The sequence below is a fragment of the Nipponia nippon genome, unplaced genomic scaffold (assembly GCF_047370975.1).
Source record: "Nipponia nippon isolate SJK-2023a ecotype South Korea unplaced genomic scaffold, ASM4737097v1 scaffold_9, whole genome shotgun sequence".
Lineage (NCBI taxonomy): Eukaryota > Metazoa > Chordata > Aves > Pelecaniformes > Threskiornithidae > Nipponia > Nipponia nippon.
Window position 1 is genome coordinate 18,344,852 of NW_028262413.1, and position 18,066 is coordinate 18,362,917.

Here is an 18,066-nt window from a genome sequence, read left to right on the forward strand (position 1 = left end):
GTGTCAGGTTGTAACAAGTACTGTAGAACAGTACATACCCCACCTAAGAATTGGAAAGTGTTCTAGGATAGGAGATTACAGAGTAGCATTTTTTATTTAAAATAAATTTGCCCAGGTAGAGAAAGTAACAATCTTGACTCTGCATAATGCCATAGCTCTTGAAACCTTGTAACTTGAGCATCTGGTATGTGAGAGGCAGCAGGATCCACAGGTACTGCACTTTTTTTACTACTGACTGCCATGTTAGTCTCCCTCATAGGTGCTGGAGGTTACAATATTTAAGCTGGAAGCTGGAAAAGAGACAGGTTGTGCATTTAAAATTTTATTTTACAAATTAGATTCCCTTTTGACTTCTTTATCCTTTAAAAAGAACACATGCTTTTTCTGTAGTGCACATAACAATGCCTGGGCACAATCTAGATGCAAAGAAAGGGAAAAGCTAAGACACCTATTTCTCTAAGTGACTCTGGTCTTGGGCACTTTCATTCCTAAAAGGAATTATTATTTGTAAGGCAAAGGGATTTCTCCAGCTGGGACCATGGTAACCATGGCTGTGTTCCTTTCAAACATCTTCAGGCTGATTTTATCCAGTTACCCAATACTTTCCACCACCTTGGTGATTGCCTTAGCAGTGAGACACAAAAGCAAGGGCTCTGCTTAAAAGCAGTACAACCACCCCCTTTAGCACTTTAACTTGGCAATTTACAGAACCTGGAGGGCTTCTGGTGCTACAAAAATTAGTAATTGTTTCTGCCTGCTACATTTTCACAACTATTTGATGGAATAGCTTATAACCTATCACACCATAGCCTTGGCATAGATTTTGTTACCATATTTAGTATATGACCATACCAAAAACCTTTTGCTATGACAAATTCAAATCAAACCATCTTTTTTTTTTTGACACTCCTTTGTATACAAAACTTGGTATCCGTCCCTCTTTGCATCTATAAAAAGCAACTTTTTAAAAGTTTCATTAAGAGAATAAAAACTAAACTAAACAGTTTCTCTTCCGAGAAAGCGATAGCCTGGTTCACATTTTAACATGAAAAATATTACTACCAACTGTAACCTTTTTTTGCAAGTTCACCTCCTTATTCCAGCAAAGGAGGTCAATGGATAAACGTGTTTTGTAAGCTGGTCCAATCTATCAAATGAGCTATAAAACAGTCCTTTTCTCTAAGGAAAAAGTTCTGGTCAGAATTTCACATTTTCTTCAAGAAACTTCAGATGGCGTGCCTTCACACTGTAACTTGCATACTTGTCTCCCATGTGCTCCCGCAACTGCAGCTATTTAGAACACACAAGAAAAACCCACAAAATTCATTGACGTTGCAAAAAGCAGGAACTACCAAAATATTAAGAAAAAAATTACCAAAGCACTCAACTGAAAGCAGCACATGAAATTTGACAACATAAATGGGAGGGAAGAAAAACGGAAGAGTCTTTGTTGTCTGCAGGCAAGACAGTTCCAAATCTCACCCAACAATTTAAAATATAAAGCAGATCCTCACAGGTTATACTTACCCATGCAGTATTTTATTTGTAACCAAGGTTTCAATCAAATGAACTGGAGAACTGGAGGTATTGCTCACTCACCTCTATTAGGAATAGACATTAAACCGTTTCTCACTTTGGACGTAAAGGGCATTAGGCATGTCAAGGCAAAAAATTACAGTTCAAAATAAATTACTATTAGAGAAATACCACAGAGTAAAATTATTCGCATACTTTGCATCTTCCACAAACTCAGGGACCATGGTAAAATTCTAAAGCTCCTGTGCTTTCTGAAGAATTTGTGGTTGAACATAGTCCACATTCAGAATCAAACTTTTTAAGATTGAAAATGACAATATAATCAGGCCGTTGCCTGCCAATGACTACTTAACACTTTTTGGAATCAAGGTTTGCACTACTGTATCAATATCTAAAAAGGGGAGGGGAGTAAAGACCCTGCTTATTTATCTAGGTTTATAAAGAAATAATTTTAATATGAAAGACATTCACCTCTCTTTTCACTTCATCGTCTTCTTCCATGATGCTGTACACCTTCTCAAGAAGTTTCACTCCCAATCCTTGCACCACATCAGATCTCAGGATTTCAACCATTCTCCTAATCTTGTCAGGAACTGATATGATATCTAGCAAAAAAAAAAAAAAAAAAAAAAAATAGATCAATGCAGTAATAATTACTTTCAGTATAGCCCGTTTTCGTACTCTATGCAGAAGAAGAATATAGGACGACATTGTGGGTATTACCACAGAATTCCAGCTGACCATTTGCATGAAACAACTGTTTTCTGAACTGGCTAGCTAAAGCGATCAACAAACATGGTGAATCAGAAGCACTCAGATGCTAACTCTTAAGACACTGGACAGTACAAAGTCAATGCAGACACAGTTTGCACAATTAGGTCCCTGTAACTTCATTTCAGGTGGTTCCTGTATACTATATTACAAATATTACTTGAATGAAAAGTACTGTTCTCTAATACTACACCACCACCCAAATATTTTAATAATTCAATCACTTGTACTTGCAGCAAATGTAAAAGAAGTCTAATCACTGTAAAATACTAACAGCATCATTGCTGCCATCTGCCTGTTTGTCTCAACAGCCCTTGAATCTTTTGCTCCTCAGCTGAAGCTGCCAACAAGAGATCATCGTTTTATAAGGGGAGGCCTTCATTAGGAACTGAACTGAGAACACTAGCTTGCTCTTTTAATCACTGAAGTCACCAACACTCCTTTCACAGGATGGATCACCTTCTGAAAATAAAATATCTGATCTAATTAAAATAAGTTTCAGCTTAGAAATGCAGTAGCCCTGTCATCCCAAATGGCAGTAAATAAATAGCTGGAGGATCTCACTACACAATACGAAAGAGTGAGAAAAATGGACAGAAAAAAGAAAAATACCACTGAAATTTGTACCTTCAACATTCTGTCATACCTGTTTAGAGACAAACTCTTTCAATGTATTTTACTTTAGCTATGCAGAATCAACTTACCAGAGTAAAATCCAGTGTTCTCCCATCGCTTTGCCTATCACCAGGCTAGTTACAAGTAGAATCCTTATTATTTAAAACAATAAGCACAAGGTCTAAGACTTCAGAAACCTACCCTCACCTTTTTCACTTGTTGCATAGTAAGTGCAGTCATAGCAAATATAATTTTTTCTTGCTTTTTGGAATACATATACATTTGGAATACAATACATATTCCAAAAATACAAAATATGTATTTTTGGAATACATATACATATACATTTAGACCATTGGAATACATATGGTCTAAACCAGACCTTAAATATGAAAAGTGATTCAATTCTTGCACCTGTATCTGTAGGAAAAATAAGCTTGCCCAAATTCTGCAATGAGGATGAACTTCTATACTCGTAGAAACCTCCACTGTGTTTAGCGCTTTGTGTACAACTTCAGCGTTATCCATAATTCACAAAGCTTTGAGGTATCAAATTGTTTGAATGCCTTAAAAATCTTATTTCAAAATACCCAACGCCAACTGTTCATTTTGGAAGCTTCTAGGTATAAGTCACATGGGGAAAAATCGTATTGCAGGCCAGCTTTCTCTCTTCATTAATAATTACACAGATTGATCACACATTCCTTTCATTGGCAAGCAAACTGCAAATAAGAGTGGTTTTGCACACAAAATCATTTAGAAAGGTGTGTACTTCTGTAAGCATTGTTGAGACTTGAGAGGAAATAAGAGTGGACTGTCTTCTGTTGCCTACTAGCAGGTTTTCTTTGATTATTAGCAGTTGACAACCATTCATTTAAAGCAATACCAGAGCAACAGACCTGAAGAAATCTCTTCAAATTTTAATTCCTCCGATTCATCAGGTGATTTTCCATGCAAAATCAGTGTGTCTCGATATTTTCTATGAAGTTTAAACTCTGGGGCTGGAGTCGAGGTTACACAGGATTCAGAGCTCTCCTTAGAGTCCATTTTCAGCGTCCATGTCATTAGCTGCACCAAGTCATTCATTTCATTCATATTGCTTTTTCTAGTAGAGGAGAAACAAGATGTAATTCAGTCACCGTTCACAATGCAACCTCCACCTCGCATTCAGGGGACTTTCATTAAGTTTAGTGAGGTCCTGCTAAGTATGCCATGCTAAATTACTTCTTGTGGTGCAGTTTTATCAATAGCAGCATTAGCAGTATTTCAATCTAACAAAGGCTCAGAGCCCATTCGCCTAGCAACAATTCACAATCCTATTGGCTACTGCTACCTGTGTAGCTGCACCTGTGGTAATGCAACAAATTACATTTTTTTGAGAAGCTGCTTACACTGAGAAAACCAGATATAAATTCAGCCTCATTCACAGTGGAAAGGAAGCATATTGGCACCTTTGAACTCATGCTTTTAACGCATCCTGACAGTTTATGTCCTTTGATGCTGGAAGACTGGCTTGTTGGGAAGCTACAGTTGACAAAAAACAGAGGTACACAATCACATGTCCCAGAAAGTTAAGCATGGAAAGTTTATAGTCACAGAAGGGCAACAGTTAAATGGAGTTTGTTTTCTTTACGCATCACACACTTCTTCAATCACTCACTGTGTAGAGATAAAGTATGAAAGCAATTCCTGCCATTTTTTTCCACTCCAAGTCAAGGTCCAATATAGCAGTGAAAACTCCTGCACAGTATTAAACAAAATACTTACTTCTCCTTGGAATCACCATCAGACTTATCTGTAGAGCTTGTGGAAGAGCTTAACTCATCATCAGACAGGCAATGGGTTACTCTCTTTCTCTAAGTGAAGAGGGAATAAATGACAAAAATTCTAATAGTCAAAAGTGATTTATCAATACGGCATGAATTACTTTTACACAGAAAAACACTCGTCAACAAGCGTATTTTTACAGACTCAGCTTGATAATATTTAAAAGGTGTAACCTTTGGTTTTAAATACAAGCTAATACACAGGACCTATTTTGTGAAATGCTTATTTGACTAGCATTACATCTCAGTCATGCAGTTTTAACCACTATAAATGCTTCACCAAGTGCCTCTATTAAAAACAATTAAATCATGTATGTTTATAATATAGTTGGCTAAGAACTGACGAAGTCATTACTCTTAGCCCATCAGTTCAGTAAGTTCTCAGCATTCCCTAAAATACATGGAGACTTTAAGCACTCATGTCTCTACAGTCTTGTGTTCAGTGCATAGCATAATATGCAAAAACATCAGTAGCATATGCACATACAACTAGTGTGTACTAACCTTATGTAATCTCAGTTTGCGAATGCAGATGAAGTTTTTGCATTTAGATACCAGTGATTAGCATACACACATAGGTAAAACATGCAAAACACTTTCCATGCAAGTGCTGGGCTGAGGAAAATAGAGCCTACACTCTGAAATCAGACTAAAATTTCTTCACAGTTACTCTTCTGCATTTATTGGTATTAATAATGTTCCCCTGATGTTTGCAGAAGATTTTATCCAATGTATGTTTAAGGTCTTAAAAAAGACTTTGTAATTAGACAAGGAAGAGAATGTTGACAGAAACTGTTCACTTTTTATCTAGCAACTGTTCCTTATTGCCAGCATATAAATGTATGCACTTAACATGATTGCAGATTAAAAAAAAAAAAAAATGTTCAAACACCACTACCAAAGCAAAATTAGATGTACCAGGCTAGAGGTGGTGTGTTGTTAATAGAAATTTAAAGTAGACTATTTATCTATAACTAAAGCATAGCTCAGGATGAACTTTTTCCCCTCCAAACTAAAGTAAACACTGCAATTTAGAGAGCCCGTAACAATCAGTAAGAGATCCCTAGTCTTCATCTCTGACAAGTGGAGTGAAAACGCACAGTGAGCCTGGAATTTTAAGACTGATCTAGTCAAACAAAAAGGTGGATTAGACATCTGTACTCTACCCCGGGACTTATAAAGCAATGTACAGAGAACTGTGCACTCCTGTTGCCTGAGAGTTTCTTCCACGCATAGAGGTTTTTTCTTTAAATATCATTTTCTTCCCAAATTGTGCCTGCATTTAAATATTTCAAAAGCAGATGACCCCAGTTTACCTGAGAAATACTGGGATCTGATGAGGACTGAGCAACTTTAACATGATTTTCCATATGTGATTTTGCTTCAACTACTGCACTATTTGACGATCGTCTTGCTGGAATCACTGGAAGGATGACATTTTTACAATATTTACAACTTAGCTGCATGTATTTTCAGTTAGTTTCATGCTCATGCAAGAAAAAGTCTATCACCTGGCAGAAGACAGGCAGGTAGGTATTCTGCTAAGAGAAAACACTGAAGCTTCTATCTGAAAGTTTTATATTCTGCGCTTCGTGTACATTTCAAAGACAAGTTGTCACCACTAAACACAACTGAACATAACTGAATAAGAAGCAGAAAAATACAGACATATTAACAGAAATTTTTATTTAACACAGAACTAGACCCTTAGTGCATCTTGCCGAAGGCGTTAGTGAAGAGCAGACAGCAAGTTATAATTTCTTCACAAAGAAGTTATCAGTCTACTTATACACAGAATGCAAACATAAAAATTACCAGAGGGAAACATCTCCTCCTGAGACTGTTTCAGCCTCCTTCGTTCTCTTGCTGACAAGGGCCGCTCCTTCAAAAGAAGTTAATTTGATGTTAATTAGCAATCGTCACAGTGGCTTTTGTTATCTAATCACCTATAAAGGAAAAAAAACTTTTTCAACTGACATGGAAGAGAGAGCTATTAGAGTAGATCTTCTGATCATCTAACAAACGCTTACTTATTTACTACAAAACAGTCTTGGTCAATGAGACTAATACACACTCTAGAAAAGGAGCTTCTGACCTCCCTGTTCAGCAAGGCAACTTCTCATCTCACACTGACCAAGTGCTTGACAGGACCTCCACTAGGTAGGAAGCTACTATAAATTTCTTTAGTCACTGTGCATACACTCAAGAGAACAAACTGCTCAGAAGGAATGAGAGACAAAAATAAGCTGACACAGTATTCAGCACTAACCTTTGAAATGGCAACTTGACTTGTTTTGGTGCTATTTACAGATTCAGAGACTTCAGCAGCATGCTGCTCTGCACACCTCTGTGCTGTCTTTGTGTTCACATCTGAAGGAAAAGGTAAAGGCCGAGGAGCAGCTGCTCTGAACTGGAAAGTGAAGGGAGCAAGAATTTATACCTTTTTTATTAAAAGTTAAAGTACTCTCCAATCTAGAAGACATTCTTGCATGGTAAGGCTGGATGCCAGAGGTTTTGGATCCTACCGCAACCTCCTCACATCTCCCAACTTCATCACTTCACCCCTCCCTCTCCACACCTCTGCTTGCTTCCACTTCCCTTCTCCCCATCTCTACATCTTGTCCCACTGCTCCCAGACTATTTTTCAGCCAATGCTTTTGCAACAAATGTCCCCACCGTCAAAGAGCAAAATCCAAGAGAAAAATAGGGTATCATACTGAAAACCAATCATCCTCTTCTCTGTTCTTGTATAGCCGGTGCCTTTCCCCAAAGAAATCTCTCAGCTCAGTGTGGAAGCATTGACAGGAGCCCTAGCTTATGTGCATATGTAAGGGCCAAGATTTTCTTCCTAGAGTTTGCACTCGTAAGCTCAGGGCAGCCATTACACATGTCTGTTCTAAAATACTAGTAATCTACTATGCACTACAAGTGGCCTTATCCACAACAGTCAAGAAAAGTACTGCTGCACATTTTGTAGTCACAAGCAGTGAGAAGTCCTGACAGAAACTGCTAGGAAAGTCTGTAGCACAGCAAAGGCAAAGCCCACAGTTCACTGCGTTTCCTTGCACCTATCTGGCCCACCCACCTCACACTTGAGAGGTTATTGACATTCTCAAAGATTTACACAGACTGTTTCTAAAGGACATCTTGAGTGTTCTGCATTTTGTTACTAATGAAGTTATACAGATACACATGAAACAAGAACAGCTTAAAAAAAATAGGTCCCATTTGTAAAGAGTAAAAAATGAAAGAGTCTTAAAGGAAAGAGGAGAATTATTTTTTGAGCATCTGCACCTTCTCTGAACAGGCTTCAGCTAGCTCTCTTTTCTTCTGCCGTCGCTGCCGTGAGAGAGAGGGTTCACTGACAGAACTATGAGGCTGCAAGTGGGAAGTAATTTTTTCCTGAGCATCTCCCAAAGCTCCATGACAGACGTCATCCTAATAAGTAAAAGTACTTTTAAAAAATTTAGACATGCCATTTCCAGATTTACACATACACTCTTTTTAAAAAAATCAGCACAGGTGACTACTATTTGGACTGCATCCACCTTAACACATCACAGTTACAACCACAATAAACTCTTACTTAATAGACAGCTAGAAAAAATACCTGCTGTACCAGCATTTTTAAGCTACTAAACCTTCAAAGAAGGACACTTACTTGAATTACAAAAGGAACAAACGGTGCTAGCAGCTTTTCAGTAGAGTCCAAGCTCTACAATAGATAATGATTTCTCATTAGAAAGGCGTGTATGAAAATCTCATTGTAGACCAAAATGCAACGAAAAGACAATCACCACCTATTACCTCCCCATCCAAATCAGGACCAATTCAAGATTAGCCAAGCCTATTTAGAACATAGAACAAAGAAGTTACAAAACTACTTTTACCATCTCTCTTCTCAGCTGGAAAATAAAATTGTTGTTCCCTGTAAAAACAGAATTTCCATCATCTAGATGCAAGCCTAAACTACTTCACCATGTTGTCTTTGCAAATCTGAAGCCAAGGCTCCTAACTACTTAAGCATCTCTATAATTGCATCAGTAGCATCCTACTTTGACAGAAAAACACTTGCAGCAGCTCTCTAAATTTTAAGAGCTGGCCATTAGTTAAATCTACTTCAAAGTCTATTTCAATAAGCATAAATGCATTACCAGGACAGTTTGCTTTTGGTCTTTTGATACAGGCTGCAGGAGTTTCAAAGTGTCACCATCTTCTTCTATAGCATCAACAGAGGACTGCTTAGATTCAACATTTTCAGTTTTAGAAGTTTGCTTTGCTCTTTGCTGTAGTCCATCTTCCTTAATTAGTGGGCTACTTGATGTTATTTTAGAACTCCCTGGAACATTTAAACAGTTTGCTTCATTATTCTCTGGAATATGCTCACTGTCACGCTTCTCACTTCCATACTTCATCCTTTCAGATGGTAAAATATCAATATTCACTGCACTAACTGTAGCTAAGGAGTCCGCCAAGTTGTTCAAATCATTATTGCTTGGTTTTCTTTCCAACTCAACAGCTGGTTTCTCTGAGGGACAAAATTTGGTGGCTTTACATTTGATAATACAGTCTTCTTCATTCTAGAATTAACAGGAAAACAAAAAAATTAATTACATTTTGGGTATTATGCACATATGAAAGAACACTCTAAGCATTGAAGAAAAATCATTAACATACCAGAGTACATAAACTGCAATGAAATTATAATCAATTACAGATTAAGAGCCTCAAAAAAGCCGCAGCCCTCATTTATGAAGAGATACAGGCTGCATATGCAAATGACATATTTCAGGCATTGGTTTATACACATGCAGTACAGCTACTTTTCACCAGGACCATGGAAGAAAAGTTGCACTCCCTTGGCTCTTCCATAAGGCAGAAGCCAGCAAGTACCAACAGTCTTTAAGATGTACTACACCATACACATTCAGTATTTCAGCACTGAAAGCTTAAACCCACAGTAGCAGACTCACTATAGAAAATAAAAAACACGCATAAGATTGACTCTTACAAAATATTTGTTCTAACCACTGGAAAGAATTCCAACAATAAACAATTTTTGGTTGTAACTATAATTAGGTTTTTCCAGTCAAAAAACATATATTTAAAAACGATTACCACTTGTCATCAAATATTTGAAAAAATATTTGACCTCAAATACTCCATGAGTAATTCACATAGTGACCCAAAAATGAAAAACTGGATGTTGTTTTTTTACTTCCACTGTTTATTTACTTCCACTCTTGCCTAAACACAATTCCTTCCTTAATAGGAATTTTACACATTGCTAGGAATCAGATCTATGTTCCCATGAATGCTCAAGGCACTTCTTATAAAACTGAGTTTTTTCTCTAGAAAAATCAAGTGGGGTTTGTTTTGTTTTGTTTTTAAAAAGAAAATATATCTCTCTCACAACTTTGTACTTCCTGGCTTGCTCAAAGGAGTGGTTCTGGTGTGTAACATTCCTGCTATGAGATTCATTCTTTACTGGGACCACAGAACAAGGATCTTTAGGTTCAGAATTCACTGTTTTCTTATGACTTCTGGCTGCTTTCCTGTAAAGAAAATAAAAGCTACTCATTCAATCACCATCAATGAGATCTTAAGATATTTCTTTAGATTATACCAATTAAAAAATCCACTCCACTAAACAGCTTACATATAGAGAGTATAAAATGCTGGGCTTTTTCAACAGACTGTGCACAACATACTCATTTTCATCTCTATAAAAGGAGCTTAAAAACACCATTCAGACTCTGCCAGCAATGTACACTTGCTCTGCATAGCACCAAGATCAGTCCTATCTGGAAACAGTGAAATAATTGACTAAACGTAACAAAGAAAAATAATTATATCAGTGAATATCAAAAGGAACTTGGTGTTACAACTCTCAGCTGATAAATGGCCTCAAAGAACCGTATGGAAAGATGTATATTTCCTATAGCTTCCTTAAAAATACTGGTGCTACTTTTTTAACTCTCTGAATAAGCTGTGCAATCTTAACCATTGCAGAGTTTTATTCTGCATTCACAGAAAAAACTAGTTTCCATTCTAATTCCCTCCTATTTCTCAAAGGATCTAAAGAAACTCATATGTTCATATGCTTTGTAACTGCACATAACTGAACTAATTTTATCCTGCTACAAAAAATAGGAAAAGTTGTAAAACAAAGACCACAGTAACATGAATATTTTGCACAGAATCACTCAAATGAAAATATCTTACGCCTTTGTGGCTTCCAAAAACAAAGAAATTTGGTGCTTGATATATGGCTGTCGTAGTATGCTTTTCACACTAGGTCTTTCCTCAGGTTTTTTACTGAGCATAGTTCGTATTATTTCTACTAACTGTGGGCTATAATCCTTTGGCATGGGTGGCAACTGTAAAAGGAAAGAGAAGTCCGGTATTATTTAACGTATTTGTCAATAGGGGCTACTGCTAGATTATTTATGCATGACAGTTATATTCAGCTACATACTTTGCATAAAAAATAGTCCCATTGTTCATATGCTGAAAGTTACCCGAGTGCTTCACATCAAACAGAATACAGAAATTCTAAGTGTTTTGTCTAAGAACTGTTCGTAATTCTGTATTAATATCAGCAGTTAAAGTTCTGTGAATAGGCTTAAAAATTTATATAAAATAAATCCATGTTGATTTCATTATATGCCAAAGCAAGACAGATACTTAAATAAGCTAGTCTTGCCTAACAGGAAAACGGCATCACATGGATAGTGATTTAATTCTTTGCACAGTTTTCAAACCAGAAGCAAATTAAGTAAGTCATCTCTGAACTTTGAAAATTAATCAATATACCAGTTAAACAAAAGGGTAACAAGAAACTTGAGCAGTAACTACAAATGAATAACTCCCTGAGTCTGGTGTTACATCATATACTTCCATGAAATACCTGTCTTACAACATATATGATGATGCATGTAACATGCAAAATATTTTTAACTCCATGCAATATTTCTGATTGGAAAAGATAAGCTCAAGTTCTGGACAGAAAATCCAAGCACAGATAAAAAAATTTTAGAAGTTTTTACCTTTCCTTCAATAATTCGATAAACCAAAGAGTTCATGTCTTTAGCATTAAAGGCATGTTTCAGTGTAGCCATTTCATAAACGCAGCAGCCTAATGCCCAAACATCAGACTGAAAAAAGGGAAGAAAAATAAGTTTTGGAAACTTTTTATTAATTGTAGAAGTTTTATCTCCAGACTTAGTCACCTGCTTTCAAAGAGGCCTTTAATGACAGTAAACTAATTAAGACCAAATTCCACTGCAAACTTTTGGCTTCAGTCTCACTCATTTATTTTTAATCTTGATCAACTGAATTATTTTCTTCCAAGTATCACCAGTTCTTTCTGAAAAGAAGTGTAGAAAGTTGCTGTTCATAGGGTTTTTTGTTTGTTTTCTTTTTGAGTACAACATTGGTTCTAACTGGCAAATGAAAATCTTTTGATTTTTCATTGGAAGAACAGTTTCCCCTCAGCTCTTGCTCACTGTAGACACTCGTATGTATGGTGCGTGTGGTTTGCAGCAAGAGCTGAACAGGTATACAAGAGCATGTTTGCTTTATTTTGTTACATTTTAAATTCACAGCAACACTGCTTATTTCTCTATTTAAAATTGCCTTTTTTTTTTTCTTTAATGCTGCTGTTATGTCTAATACAGACTTCTGAATATAAAGCTTCCCGTCTGTTACATAATAAATTTAGAAAATGCAGCTATCTAACACAGACTGATATTTTTGTTTACATTGGCATGCTGTGATAGGTACAGGCAGCCTGCTGAACATCTTGGCTGTGATAACTTATCACACGCTATGAATTCCCACCTACTGCAGCAAACACAGTTCCAGAAACAAAGGTCCCTGCAAATCTCTCCCTTATTTTTTTTTGTTTGGTCTTTGGGGACATTAAAAAGAGTTGGAAGCAATAAGAAACTAAAAACAATAGATAAGATTGTAAAATTTCTCAGACAAACAAAATAAGTTGCCTAATGAAGTAGAAATGACATTTGCATTAACATACTCTACCTTGTAGTTGTAGGGTTTGTTAGAAAAGAGTTCCGGGCTCATGTAGTATGGTGTGCCTATGAGAGTGCTGGCCATGTCGTACTGGTTTTCCAACACTCTGGCTATTCCCAGGTCACCCACTTTGATTATATTTGTTCGTGTCAGAAAAACATTTTGAGTTTTAAGATCTCTGTGCAGAATGTGCTTTTCATGTAAATACTGGGGGGGGGAAAACATGTAAATAGAGTTAAGTAACCCATAATTGGTTCTTCTACACTGAAAAGTAAAATCACATTACACAAGTCAAAGAGGGAAAATACAAACACAGAAAAGACACATCACTATCAAAGTCAGGAGTGCCCTGCTAAAGACAGTATTAGTGAATTAACATTAAGAATGACTGATATAGGCATGGACCCAAAACTTGGCACTGCTTTAGCGAAATCTCCCTGTGTGGCTCTAACAAGCCACCAGAAAAGAGGAAATAAAAATGTAAAGACTCAGACTTTAACTCACTTTCTGCTGCCCCCATTTCTTAACAATCATTTCTTAGTCTTAAGTATAAAATTTCAGTGGAAGATACAATATGAGCTTTGTGTAAACAGGGAAGAAAATTAGTCTTATAATAAACAAGAACAGGCACTGTAGACTTGCATATGTCTGATCACAACAGGCAACTTCAAGAGAGAATTTTCTGGCCAATTTCTTATTTCTCAGTGTTAACATTTATGTCTGGTCTTTACTACTATAAGAACTGTCTTTAAAGTTTGATAACCTCCAATTACTAAATTTCAACAGAGTGAGATAAGATTTAATAGAAATTATGAATTAGTAATTTAAATTTACCATTAAAAACACTAGCAAAACCACAAAACACAAAATACTTCTGAAATAATCTGCCTTTTTTTTAAACTACATTTTGTAAATGTAATCTAAACTTTCAAATCAGAGAAGCATTTCAGACTAGAATTGCAAACACCCTGGAGGTTACCACTGTCTACTGTGATACAGAGGTATAGACATAAAATATGATAGCAATTTCTTACCTGAAATCATTAATTTGACTGCAATGACCTGTGAACATTTTTCATGTACCAATAACCATTGTATTTAGATGCTAACCAAGCCAAACTAGAATTCAAAGTCTGCAGCCTAACTGTGGAATTTTTAAATGCAGAAAGAGTCAAATTAAGTTTATATCCGAAGGTGACAAAGTTATACTTTATTTTACCTGCAGTGCCATGGCAATCTGGACAAACCACTCCACCACCTGATTCTCAGGCAAAAGTTTACCCTTCTGCTCTTTAAGTTTGTGATACAGATCTCCTCCCTCGCAGAAGCCCATAACAATATATAGTAGGCCATCTTCCCCCTGCCAGGACTCTCTGTAGGTGACTATGTTCGGGTGTTTCAACTGGGATAACAACTGTGCCTCTTGTTCTGCGGCTTTCCTCTCTCGGTTGGAAGCATTTTTAAGGTTTAACTTTTTGATGACATACTGTAAAAGAAATTGCAAGGTATATCATTAGAGATGAAAGCAACCATGCAGAAGCCCTAGGGAACTCCTCAAATCTAAAGGAAATACGGTATTTGAAATCTCCACACATTATTCTATATGGAGACTGCAATTTGTCTAGTAGTTACACATCATTTCTACCATTACACTTTAAAAATGGAACAGCTGTGGCTATTCGATTCATCTACCTGAATCAAATTCTGCACAGGAATTTTGTAGTGTTTTGCTTTCTTCTGACTAATGTTCACATTTATCTTTTTTTCCCCCACTCTCATTTTAAATGCGTGTTTATCATTCATCTCTTAAGCCCGAAATACCAAAATACCTGTTTGTCCATCACAGTTACTCTCAAAATGGGTCATTTCAATAGTAAATTTAAAAATATAACAACATTAAGGGAAGTATGCAGTCATATGCAAAAAAATGGCAATGCATGTCTAGGATAAAAGTCATCTGGCTAGACTTATTTTGCTCTTCTCTGCTAGAAAACCAAACCCAACTCCTTTCATTTTATTTTAAGGAAAAGTGAACTTTTCCTTTCACTTCTTCAGAAATTAAACATATGTTCTTCATGAAAAAAGCAAAACTCAAGAAATAACATCTCACAACTTCGGCAAACATAGATCATACACTTGAAGACCAAAAAAGTTGTTAAAATTTCAGTTTCAAGGCTTAGATTACAAATTTCCCATTGTCATAGTCACAAGAAATACTTAATAGAGCTGAATTTCTGAACACACAAAATAATGCTGCTGAGCTTTTCAGGTCTGTTCATTCTTTTCTTAAAAAACTTGTACCCAGCAGAAGATCCCCAAGGCAAAACTGACTTGGGATTAATTGCTTTGTACAAAAAGTCTACAAAACAGTGAAGCACAGGAGAACAGGAAAAAAGGTTTAATCGGGAAAAGAAATGTAGCAAGTAGAGATGCAGTTGGAGGGAGGACTGGTACAGCTAGGGGCACATTGAAAAAATACTTTCTCAAAAACCTGAAAGCAGACATAATTTACTTTTTTTTAAAACTTGCCTTAAAACTATCTGTTGCATTTATGAGTTTCTGCATATGCAGGTTTAAACGTATTCAAGAAGAAATGAACTATTACAGGGAAGCAGAGACTCTTGGTCATACTGAAAGAGCCACAAGGTCTTACGCTCATTCCTACATTTCTTTTATTCTGTATTAAGATGAGTTTAGAATTTTTTAAAACTGCATATGAAAACTGTTATTTACTTCCCTAATATGTACTATGCCAAATGTATTTCTAAGGAATTTCAGGTTTTAGCAAAAATATAATTGAAGCTGAAGATGGGACAACAAAATCCATAGCACACATTCATCCTACACAGCATCAATATTTAGGTTTGACCTGGCCCCCTTCCTCATGTAAATTTTGTGGTAGTCACTTTTAGGGCATCAGCTTTCCACAGAACAATCATGCCATGGTATACACCTGACCCCACTCTTACCTGAGAGCTTCTAAATGGAAACATCTACAAAATTTTTTACTTACTCAGTTTCAGTGTCCTTGGCAATTGCTTAGGGTGTCTACTTCCCAGGCTGGCCCTATTAATTTAGTCCAGCACATTTAATTAGCGTTGAGGAAATCTGCCCCCTATATACCAAGGGAACCAATTATGCAGAAATCAACAGTACCTCGTGATTTTGTGTTTCAGAAGTCTGCTGGATATTAGACAAGCTCCTCAATTCTTATAACCTGCAATGATGCATAGCTCCCAAGAGGAATATGACAAAACTAATTGTATACAGCATCATCTAAGCTTAAAATAAAATAGAAATGCTGTAACTACTGTGTTCTATGTGACAAGCCAGCTACAACTGTATCTTTGGGCATGCAAACCAAAAGCTTTTAGCTTTATATCAGCATCTGTCTTCAGATGATGTACTACCAAAATGCAAAAAGCGCGCATATAGCCTAACTTTAAACCTAGCATTGATTATATTTGGTTTAATGAGCACGTTATCCTGGCAAGATTTCCATGAAAATCTATTGCAATGCTCTTCCACCTTATTTGATACCAAATTGTGTACAAATTGAATTTTTTTGTTTGTTTGTTTTAAACATTTGGAGCCACTTGACCTTCTCCACAAAAAACCAGCATTCAGTTAACAGCAAATACACTTAAACAAACTATAATTTCTTTCACAGAGCATGTAGCACTACACCAAAGCCACAACAAAAAATCCCCATCATCCTACTACAGAAGAAAGTTTATAGAAGTTGGCAAAAGATAAGACACAGTAAAACACATCAAATATTTGAGATAAAATCACAACGATAAGGAAGCAAGACTCTTGCCAATGTTAATGATCAGCAGCATGACAGAGATGAAATCCAAGGACCTGTACGTGGTTGAAAGTCACCTGAACGCACTGTTTACTTTTAGGACGACGAGGTTAGCAACTCTTTGCAGACATTGGACTATGCACCGTGGTGACTGGCCTGGAGGGAATAAGTGCTGCCACCGCTGCTACTCCAACCCACAGGTTATAGGGATTCGCCTTTGGATTCCAGCCTCTTCCCTGCCTCCATCCAGAAAGGATGCACCCTCTGATCACCATTGGGCACAAACGCTTCTCCCACCATCTCTAGTCAAATCCTGGGCATAAGGCTCACGCCCATGGCTTCTGCGGTACTGCTCTGTGGGTGTCCTCCATTCCCGTTTCTTTATCTTCTTGCATTTTCTATCAAACACATCTGCTTTGGCCAGGCAAGACAGATTATTTCAAATTTCCAACAAAAAGGCAAAGGAAAAAATGCTTGCACTTCAACCCTGACATAACCGAAACTTTCCAGGCTCTGCCACAGTCAATACAGCAAACGCAAAGCCTGTCTTCCTCCAGCAGAGTTGATGCCAGCGAAAGCCAACACCAGAAGCTGTTTCTTCCGTCCTTGCTATCATTTTTATCTCTGCCCCACGTGCATGTCTTAGAGACTACACAAGGAGAAACAAGCCAAGAGCAACCTTTTCTGTTTCACGCTAAAAAGAGCGGGCCGTATCTTCCTGTCGCCCAAAGCTAGGTTTTCCTCCCCAAAACAAGGCATTAGACATTTTAAAAAAACAATACGCAATTTTATTTAAATGCAAATAAAAAAAAAAAAAAAGAGGATTTTGGGGGGTTAGTGGGGTTTTTTGAGATTAAAAGGGGGAAAACGTCTTCTCCACACCTTTGATAAAAGTCTTCATGGACAAGGGAGGAAAACAGGAATACCTCGATGGGCAAGTCCCGCTCACGTGGCCGCAGTCGCACCTCAACACCAGGTCACGGCCACAGCTGCACCCCGACACCAGGCCACAGCCCTGGTCGTGCCCGGGGCTGTCGTCAGGGCCACACGCCAAGGCCAAGGTCGCACTCCCCCACCAGGCCACGGCCCCAGCGGCATCCCCAGACCAGGCCACGGCCCTTCCCCTCACACCGAGCCACGGCCGCAGCCGTGCCCCCCTGCGACCAGCCCCTCGCTACCTGCTTGCTGTCCTGCTGGTGCCGCACCAGGCTCACCTCCCCGTAGCTGCCCTTCCCCACGGCTCGGAGGAAGCAGTAGGCAGCCAGGGGCATCCTCCCGCCGCCCGGGCCCGGTCAGTGCCCGCCGGCCGGTGCCCCCGGGGCCCGCCCGCCCAGCAGCGCGGCCGCCGCTGCCATAGAGATGCCCAGGGCTCCCCACTGCCACAGAGAGTACGCCGTGCAGAGCGGACGGCCGCACGTCTCTATGGTGCGAGCGCCCCGCGGCGCTGCAGCGGCCATTTTGGAAGCGGGCGAGGCG

General features: G+C 38.0%; 1 protein-coding gene across 12 annotated transcripts; it reads right to left on the bottom strand.

Annotated features, from left to right (window-relative positions):
* Positions 1-68: 68 nt before the first annotated feature.
* NEK4 (NIMA related kinase 4) lies at positions 69-18,057 on the bottom strand. Of its 12 annotated transcripts, none has more exons than XR_015701467.1 (17): positions 17,769-18,000; positions 14,002-14,268; positions 12,792-12,989; positions 11,798-11,905; positions 10,974-11,128; positions 10,162-10,303; positions 8,903-9,328; positions 8,410-8,463; positions 8,043-8,186; positions 7,018-7,158; positions 6,564-6,630; positions 6,065-6,171; positions 4,690-4,778; positions 3,822-4,027; positions 2,008-2,141; positions 1,528-1,601; positions 69-290 (listed from the first exon to the last, which is right to left on the bottom strand). XR_015701467.1 is itself a non-coding variant. In XM_087744569.1 (16 exons), the coding sequence occupies exons 2-16, from the start codon at positions 14,113-14,115 to the stop codon at positions 1,198-1,200; spliced, it is 2,178 nt and encodes a 725-aa protein (XP_087600695.1). In that variant the 5' UTR covers positions 14,116-14,268; positions 17,773-18,057; the 3' UTR covers positions 69-1,197. The 12 variants fall into 12 exon arrangements, 10 of the variants coding, with proteins under 10 accessions (XP_087600695.1, XP_087600687.1, XP_087600686.1 ...); XR_015701466.1 differs by having other exon boundaries at positions 69-1,290; XM_087744569.1 differs by lacking the exon at positions 1,528-1,601 and having other exon boundaries at positions 69-1,290; positions 17,773-18,057.
* Positions 18,058-18,066: the final 9 nt, after the last annotated feature.